Here is a 10,442-nt window from a genome sequence, read left to right on the forward strand (position 1 = left end):
TAGAAATAGCAAACAGAAAATTTTCAAATAAATTAAAAATGTGTATTGATAAAATTATTCTACCACAATTTATTAATATTACATTTAATTCAACTCTGTCTTTAGAAGAAGTTAAATTAACAACAATACAAAATTTAAAAGAAATAGAAGAAATTAAATATAAAAACCAAGTTATAACGTATAGCATACCAACAATAATAGTAATAATATCAATAACAATTTCAGTAATATTACTGTACAGTAAATGTAAAAGAACACAGGGGGGAGTTACGTATGTAATTCCACAACCACCTCAACCTCAAGTATCGAACCTCGAACAAATCGAGGATATAATGAAAAAAAATGAAAAAATTGTTTCTAGTTATATATATAAATACATCCTAAAATTACTGCTATATTTTAATTAACGAATTACATAAATTTCATATTATTATAATTATTAAATATAATCCGATGACTCAGGAGTGTCATCAATCTAAGGGTGGAGGAGTTATGTACCATCACCTTAATAACACACACAACGACTCATTAGAAGAGATCGTCTTATCTTAAATAAATAAGTGTCTAAACTCTAAAAATAAGTATATTTAATTTAGTAAAAGTATTTAGTTTAGTTATCTCAAACACAAATATAATGATAACTAAACTAAAATAGTCCTAAGTAAATAAGTCTCTAAAATGTAACACATAAGTGTGAAAAAAAAAAATAATAAATACATTTAATTTGTAAAAGTATTCAGTTTAGTTATCTCAACACAAATATATTGATAACTAAACTAAAATAGTCCTAGGTAAATAATTGTAATTTATTATCGCGATTTGCTGTGCCAAATCGATATTATAAAAGGACGAACAAAAGTAGATTTAAGTTAGTCTTAAGATTCATTCAATAAAGTGGGCATCAAACTTAAGTTTCGTGTGTTTTTTTTAATCAAATATAATTCGCGCGGTACTTTAAACATTAGATTCCGGCTTAGGTATGATAAATGAAAAAAAATTTTGTTTTAATTAAAATTTTTTTTTTCTGGTATATGTCCTAAATATGAAAAGTGGTATTTCTTCATCTTAATTGTTTATATTGAAAAGTGTACTTTTTCTATTTAGTTATTTGTGATTGTTTATTGAGCTGAAATTAATGTGGTTGAATTATATGCGATCATTTTTACTTCTGTTTAATCAAAATGACAATTTATTTTACTTACTATTAATTCGCTAAAAATATAAATAATATATAAAATATTATTTCTTTGTGTAGATGAAGTTATTTTTTTTTTTTTGTTCATAAATAGCATATTGAGCTGACCTTACCCTTACCTGAGCGTAGAAGTCATACAAATTGCAGATAATTTATTTTAAATGCAAAAAAATCTTGGTTTAAAAATATTTTCAAAAAATTATCTACTATTTTATGAAAAGGGGGGAGATTAGTGTATGTACAACGAAGTGTGAGGAAATAAAAATGTGTATACTATGAAATAAATGGTTGTGCTTAACTCAACAACCATTTTATTTAATTTTTGTTTTCCTTGCTTTAACGCATGCGTCAGTCTACCTAATGTCAATGTTTGGTACAAAAACTTCCCTAACTCTACTCTAAAGATGGCGATGATGATCCCCATTTCAAAATAAACAAATGCTAAAATATTGTTTGTTGACATAAAACAGAATATTTAACAAATAAAGAGGAGAAAGAATGCTGCTGCATAAGTTGAGCATTTGTGAAAATTTGCTGAAATATATTTTAAATTCTACACGAAACTATAAAACAAAATTTTGTCTACATATTAACATTCTCTCAAAACATTATTATTAAATAATTTGGCACAATCTAGCCTAACTTACGAAGAGTTACAAACCGTGATTATTGAAGCTGAAGCGATTTTAAATTCCCGGCCGATAATTCCATTATCAGACGATCCGAACGATGGTGAGGCTTTAACGTCTGCACACTTATTAATAGGCTCTTCGTTAATTACAATTCCTGAAAGGAATTATACAATAAGCAACATATCATATTTATCTCGTTGGCAACGTGTTACGTACTTAAAACAGCAAATTTGGGAATGTGGCGACGTGACTATTTACACACTTTGCAGCTTAGATCTAAATGGCTTAAACCTGAAGCTAATATCACTGTTGGTCGTTTGGTAATTATTCACAATGACAATCTTCCTCCACAACACTGGCAACTGAGCAGGATTGTGGAAACTATAACAGGTAAAGATGGAAGAATTCGCGTAGTAGATATTCACACTAACCAGGGTGTGCTTCGGCGGCCTATCCACAAAATTGCTCCACTCCCTATCGATTAAACGTTTTGAAAGGGTCCTTTCAACGGGCGGAGCATGTTGTAGGAAATCAAGATAATCAACACAGCGCATCGCGCTCGTATGCGCTCTTGTACTTTTTGCAATTTCGCTTTGAGGCAGTCGCGTTTAAGATCGCTGCATGGGCGGATGGCCAATCGGTGGTTTTGTTGGAAATTAGTTATTAGTAATCGTTTAATAAATAATAAAATTGTGCTGTGCGACCCACCACCTCCAACAAAGTCATATAAATTATAGTAAAGATACAAAACAATTTCGATTAACTTTTTCAGAATTTTATAATATAAATAATGTCTTGTAAACTATAAATTATTATTAGCTTGTGTAATAAAATGTTTGAATATAATAAAATCTTGTAAAAATTATCATACAAAATAAACAAACTATACTCCAACAAGTCTAAAACATCATAATATTAATTTAGAAAAAGTCGTCAAGAGATTAAGTGACTACAACTTAAAACTGAATCCTGAAAAATGTAACTTCTTAAAACATGAAGTAACATATTTAGGACACCTAATAACAGAACATGGCGTCAAAACAGACCCAGCAAAATATACAGTTATTCAAGAATATCCTAAACCAACAAATATAGATGAGGTAAGAAGGTACGTTGCCTTCTGTAACCACTATAGACGCTTCATTAAAGACTTTGCGTCAATAGCCAAACCTTTAAACTTATTGTTAAAGAAAAATCAAAAATTTATTTGGACGCGGAATGTGACATAGCATTCGAAAAACTCAAATCGATTTTAATGAGTCCACCTATCCTAAAATATCCTGATTTTAGTAAACCATTCATAATAACAACAGATGCCTCTGATTATGCTCTTGGTGCAGTTCTCTCCCAGGGCGACATTGGTACAGATTTGCCAATTTGTTATACAAGTAAAGCTTTACAAAAACATTACTTAAACAAGCCAGTTATTGAAAAAGAACTCTTTGCAATACATTGGGCAATTAACTATTTCAGACCATATGTATATGGCAAACGTTTCTATGTCATCACTGACCACAGACCCTTAATTTCACTATTCGTACATAGTAACCCTTCTTCAAAAATGACGAGAATCCGAGTCGACCTCTCAGATTATGACTTCGAAATAATTTATAAGAAAAGAAAAATTAATACAAATGCCGATGCACTGTCTAGAATTAAAATAGACACAACCATTTTAAAGAAATTAATACCAACTACAGAAGATACGATGTCCAACCGCAAATTAAACAACTTGGAAAATAATGAAGAACTAATAGATAAAATAAATAGAGCTCAAATATGTATAACTACTCAAAGTAAAATGCGCGCCGCAGCTACAACTGTTGTGAATGCACCTTCAATAGGGTGTCATCAGAGTCAGATCGACCGGCAGAAAATGGTAAGCGCGCATGTAAGAGAGGCGCAGGAGATAAACCGGTCGATTCTGACGAGCTTTTCGAACAACGTGTGCAGTTGAGGGAGATCTTGCAAGAACCTCGTGGTAGCAGAGGCAGTTTTGAATAAGCGATTGAAGCGAACAAACCAGAAATAAAAAGAATTAAATAAATTTATAATAAAATTAAACGAATTAAATATTTTTAATGAATCTGTAAATATTTATATATAATCAAGAAGGAATGTGGTTCGAGTGATTAGGAACCACAACATTTTTGGCGCAGCCGGTAGGATCACAAATTTTTCAAAATGTGAACGGAAGTGAAAACAAAATTAGAAAAAATGATTTCTTGATAATTGAACGATATTACTTTTTTTATATATAAAACCTTACGAATTTAAAAATTTGAACAAATTTTATAAAATATTGTATAATATCGTATAATATTGAAAATCACATTTTTACAAAATGTGAACGGAAGTGAAAATAAAAAGGAAAAATGTGTTCTTAATAATGGTACGGTATTTTTTTTTGAAAATTTGAACGTTAAAACTTTTGTCACATTAAATAAAAGAAATCGTGGTTATAATTAATAAACTTAATTACATTGCAAATATAGAAAATTTTTGTAAAAAAAAAAATAAAACAAAAAATCGGAAGTGGAATATGTATATTAACAATTTTGTTAAAAAACATTGGAATTGGTTTAAAAAAAAAAAAAGAAGAAAAACGAGAACAACCATGCGTTCAACAGCAAAAGCGCAAAGAAAAAACGTGGTTTTCACTTAGGCAAAGTTAAGTTTTTGTAAGAAAAGTTAAGAGAAGTAAAGTTTCTAAGAGAACTAATATTTTACTTTGGCCTTTACTCTAGCAGACTAAAATAAAAAAAAAAAGAGAGATATAAAGAAAAACAAGAGTGCAAAAACATTAAAGTGCAATTATCAAAATATAATAAAATAAAGAAAAAAGCTTTTGGACTTCCAAGCTCAACGGACGGCAGCAGCAGAAAATTAAACATTAATTTAATATTAATTTAATTTTATATTTAAAGACGCAAAAATCAAAGTGTAAATTGTGTTTACTTTAAATAAACTATAAACAGAATAAAAACTTTTAAAACAAAGTTTAATTTGGAATTTTGTTGGAAACTAACGCGCTTCACTGCAACAGAACTAAATACCGATCAACAACCCAGGGTTTCCTTTTCGTTCAAGAGCATTAAGGCTCCTCCGCAAGGGGGAAGGGGTGTTGTGAATGCACCTTCAATAGGGTGTCATCAGAGTCAGGTCGACCGGCAGAAAATGGTGAGCGCGCATGTAAGAGAGGCGCAGGAGATAAACCGGTCGATTCTGACGAGCTTTTTGAACAACGTGTGCAGTTGAGGGAGATCTTGCAAGAACCTCGTGGTAGCAGAGGCAGTTTTGAATAAGCGATTGAAGCGAACAAACCAGAAATAAAAAGAATTAAATAAATTTATAATTAAATTAAACGAATTAAATATTTTTAATGAATCTGTAAATATTTATATATAATCAAGAAGGAATGTGGTTCGAGTGATTAGGAACCACAACACAACAGATACAGCTGCGAAATCAAAACTTCAAACGAATAAACAAATGGATACAAAAACCACTGAGCCTGATCAACTCTACTATTGGGATTGTACTTCCATAAGTGACATTCGAAGAAAAATAATATTGCAGTTTAAAATAAATAAAAAGATGAAGGATGCATTTATACATTATGACGATAAAGAAGTTATTATGGAATTAAGCGAAATACCTCCGAAGCCGATTTCGATTATGGTTAAGCTAATATCCAAATTAGAAGAATTAAAAATAACAATGCTAGCGCTAAGCGATAATGATATAATATTCAAATCCATGGATAAAAACAAGTTTAAAGAAATGATTAATGCGTTGCAACGAGAGAAAAATACCGAGTATGAACAGAAATTAAAAATAATATTGTACAGGAAACCGAAAAATATTGCGGACATAACAACAAGATTTAAATTAATCGAAGAACATCATAACAATGCTCTCAGCGGACATCTAGGAGTACGTAAAACATTTACCAAACTAAAACAAAAATACAGTTGGAAAAAGATGAAACAAATGGTCCACAAATATATCAACACTTGCGAAAAATGTCAACGCAACAAACAAATACGACATAACAGGGAAGAACTTCAAATAATGTCAACCCCAAATACAACTTTCGAAACTGTGGAAATTGACACCGTTGGACCTTTAAGACCATCTAATGGATACAGGTACATCTTAACGATGCAGTGTGAATTAAGCTAATTCATTATTGCACACCCGATAGTTAGCAAAGTTGCCACAACAATAGCGAAAACACTAGTAGAACAACTGATATTAAAATCCGGTTCTTTCAAAATATTAAAATCAGATAGAGGTACAGAGTTCCTAAATGAATTGTTAGCCAAAGTTACAGAAATTATGGGGATAAAACAAATCTTTTCAACCCCATACCACTACGAAACAGTAGGTACCATAGAAAGGAACCATAGATGATAATTGGGACAAATGGGTACCGCATTATACATTCGCATATAATACTGCTCCCTATGTCGACACAGGTTATACACCACATAAACTAGTATTTGGTAAACGACCAGCATTACCTAATGAAAACATAGAAAATAAACAGACGATTATGCAAATGAATTAAAAGTATGGCTTAGGTTATCAATTGAACAAGCAAGAAAATTTAGCATAGAATCTAAAACAAAAAGAAAAGAAATATCTAAGAAAAATAGTTTTTTTTTTAGAAGCTATAATTTGATTGGTCAAATCCAATCCAAAAACTTCCATGAACGACTTCAGACATCAAAGAAAAATCTTTGAAGAAATCAGTCGTTAGCAAAGGTTGAGCATAAACGGTCCATTTTAAAACAGTCATTAGCAAAGGTTGAGCATAAACGGTCCATTTTAAAAGAGTCTGTTGGATATACAGTTATTAAATAGAACTGTATTTTGTTTGTGTGGTTTTACCCCAATAACAAAATACATAGATCACGTAAATTCGTATTTAAAGAAATCACTAATTGCAATAGGCAGACAGGCACCATGTCTCGTATGCATTGTTGTTATTGTCTGTTCTTAGAATTTGCTTGTTTTAGAAAGAGCAGACAATCAAATTGAAGTGCATAATATTTTTGGAGTTTAATATCATTTTGCAGCTTGAAGTGACGTGAATATGGAAAAAATAAAAAGAAACATTAAACCATTTGATGGTGAAAAATACTCTATATGGAAATTCAGAATTAGAGCACTATTGGCTGAAAATGATGCCTTAAAAGTAATCGATGGTAAAATTCCAGAAACAATTACCGAAGAATGGCATAAAACCGAAAGAAGTGCTAAAAGTGTCATAATCGAATATTTAAGTGACTCGTTTCTAAGTTTTGCAAGTACTGAATATACTGCAAAACAAATTTTTAAAAACCTAGATGCAATATACGAACGAAAAAGCTTAGCATCGCAATTAGCAGTGCGAAAAAGACTATTGTCTTTAAAATTAAAAGGGGATTTCCCGTTAGTAAACCATTTTAAGGTATTTGATGATTTAATAAGTGAGTTATTAGCTTCGGGAGCTAACGAAATGGACAAAGTGTCTCTTTTACTTTTAACACTGCCATCATCTTATGATGGAATTATAACTGCCATTGAGACATTATCCGAAGATAATTTAACGCTAGCATTTGTAAAAAATCGGTTTTTTAATCACGAGATAAAATTAAAAAGTGAATCTAAAGAGTACAAAAATTTTACAAGCGGTGTGCAAAAATGAAAGTTATAAAAATAAAATAAATACAAGTTATTTTAAAAACAGAAACAAATTTAAAGCCTTTAAAAATCGTTCTAAAATGATGATAAAATGTGGAAAAAAAGGTCACATCAAGAAAGACTATTATGTGTACAAAAGGCTACTAAATAAAAGCTCTGAAAATGAGAAAGTAGCGAATATTGCAGAAGTTCCAGCAGGTAAAGGCTTTGCGTTTATGATAAAATATATTTAAACTCATTACATATTTTTTTATTAATTGGAACTTGTTTGCTGATATAATTTTGTACTATTTTGTGGTGTTAAAATATAAGCATTTACTGCAATTTTGTTAAAATTAAATTATAATATGTGTGGGCCAGAAAACAAAAACGTTTTAATCAGTAACTAAAATCGAGACACAAGTAAATTGAAATGATAAAACAAATTTTATTAAACAAAAATCAAATTTAGAAAAAAAACTGTGTCTAGTTTTAATAAATAATCGCTTTTAGAAAAATTTAGTTAACTTAAATACTAGATTAAATTATTCAAACTAATTGATATTTAAAATTCTTGCAAACTGAAAAGCTATCACAGAAATGTATAATGTGTATGCGACAGCAGTTAGGCTCTAGAGAATATAATAAAAGTTAAATAAAGTGACCGTAAACCGAACTCCATGTGTGTATTATTTGGCAATATAGGACAACAACAATATTTATGTATAATTTTGTTATATATACTCTACTTGTTTAAATAAAACATCTATTAAAAATTTTTAATAATTCATCAAAATCTAATAAAACAAACAACAAAACGAAAAAACGTTGAAATTCTTAATAAATGCTGAACACAAACTACAAAAAATTGCAGCAACCTTTGGAGCAACAACAATAAAAGTAATCACAAGAAGAACAACATGTGTATTAATATTAGGCGTATTCGGTGGCTCGCAAGTACGGCAAAAAACAGCAAGTTGTTGGCCTATGCAGGCCTATACTGGCCGCAATGTACGCAAAACAACAACACTATTTTCTCTACATCGGCCAGCATAGTTATGCTGGCCAACCACATCGGCCAGTAAAAAAAAAAATGTTACCAACGCAATAAGCGAACTATTGTGAACCTTCATTGAAAATTCCAACGAATAGTGCAATCAAATGTCAAAAATTGAGGAAATAAAAATTCAAACAGAATTCAAAAATTTGAAAAATCTTGAAAAGTAACGAAGAAATAATAAGAATGGAGAAATCGTAAGTATTAAGCACATTGAATTTTTTATTATGTTAGTTATTACCAAGTAACATTTATTTTATTTCATTTAATTTGTAGTTTACATACATAAAATTAATAAAGCAAACATAATTTTTGAAGTTTTTCTAAAAATTTTTTTTATAGAAATACACGTAAACTGTGGACCACAAAGGAAACGAAGTGTTTTCTAGAGTGCTACTTGGCACGAAAGGAAGAGTTTATGGAAACCAGAAAAAAAGACTTGGATATCAACATGTACTTGAGGACATGATAGCACATGGAATTGCAGTAAGTATCGCATAACTTCTGCAATCATTTGAATAAAAAAATAAATTAAATTATATTAAAAAAAAATATTTATTTTAGGATGACTTTACTCCAGTCTGCTTAGAAAGAAAAATGCGCACACTTCTAAGTGCATTTAAAGCAGCCAAAGATAACAACAGACGGACTGGTGCATCGCAATGCTTACCACCCTACATGGAGTTGATGAACGAAATATTTGGTGATAAACCAATTATTTCAAATAATCACACTGCGACGTTAGGGTTTGACAGCTATGTTGAAGACATAGAGGTGCTGGAAGAGTTGGAAATAAACATTGTGCAAACGCACGCTGAGCTATCGCCAACGCAAGAATCACCAACGGAAGAATCGCCAACGCAGGAATCTCCAACGCAGGAATCGCCGACGCAACAATCATCAACGCAGGAATTGCAAATGCTGGAATTGCCACAACCTTCAAAATTTAACCGCAAAAGAAAATCTGTGCGTCTAGAATATTATGATAACAAATTATTTGTTAAGAAAAGAATAGAGGAAGAGAAATTAAAATTTTTTAAAGAAACTATGAATGAACTGAAGCAAAAAATAATTAAGAAATGGGATAATGAATTGAAATTAGAGGAAAGAAAATTGAAATTGGAAGAAAATAAATTCAAGTTACTTGAAAAACTTACGCAAAATATGTAAATATTTTATAAAATATAATTTATGCTATTAATAAATAAATTACAAAATATTTACACATTAAAATATTATTACTTATTGAACTAAGTTAAGTTAGTTTCTATAAATGTAACAAAATTTTCTATTTAAAAAATTACAATAAATATATTAATTAATAAACTTATATAACACCTTTTCTTAACAAATAATTAAAAAGCCTTTCCCTTCTATTATTACCATGATCTAATTCATGCTCTTCATCAGCTTGCTGTTCGTCATTGTTTTGAATATTTGATTCAGCATTCTCAAACAAATCATCCTTTATAATACAAATATTATGTAAAATACAAACGCTTACAACTATATTTGTTATTGCAGCCAAATTTGTCTGCTCCGTAAATTTTAATAATCTTCGGAAACGAGTTTTTAGTAAACCAAAAGCGTTCTCATCTACAATACGAGCAGATGAGTGTTTTTCATTAAATTTTTTTTGACTATCGGTTAAATTCCCATAATTTTTGTAAGGTGACACAATCCAGTTTGTAGAAGGATAAGCAGAATCTCCAATAATAAATGTCGAGTTTGGAAATATTTCTTCGTATCTTGATTGTGCCATTCTATATAGCTTTGACCTTCTCAAAACTCTGTAATCATGCAAAGATCCAGGTTCTCCGCAAGTAACTTCAATAAATTTTTTATTGGCATCCACAACAGCTTGGAGAACGATACTATAACGTTGCTT

At 30.2% G+C, this 10,442-nt stretch overlaps 1 protein-coding gene across 1 annotated transcript; it reads left to right on the plus strand.

Moving 5' to 3' along the window:
• The first annotated feature begins 8,958 nt into the window (after positions 1–8,958).
• On the plus strand, positions 8,959–9,605 carry LOC119666510. Its single transcript, XM_038075792.1, has 3 exons — positions 8,959–9,040; positions 9,119–9,520; positions 9,597–9,605. Exons 1-3 carry the CDS (start codon positions 9,020–9,022, stop codon positions 9,603–9,605), a joined length of 432 nt encoding a protein of 143 aa, XP_037931720.1. The 5' UTR covers positions 8,959–9,019.
• The last annotated feature ends 837 nt before the right edge of the window (positions 9,606–10,442 follow it).

Source organism: Teleopsis dalmanni, chromosome 1, assembly GCF_002237135.1.
Source record: "Teleopsis dalmanni isolate 2A chromosome 1, ASM223713v2, whole genome shotgun sequence".
Classification (NCBI taxonomy): Eukaryota; Metazoa; Arthropoda; class Insecta; order Diptera; family Diopsidae; genus Teleopsis; species Teleopsis dalmanni.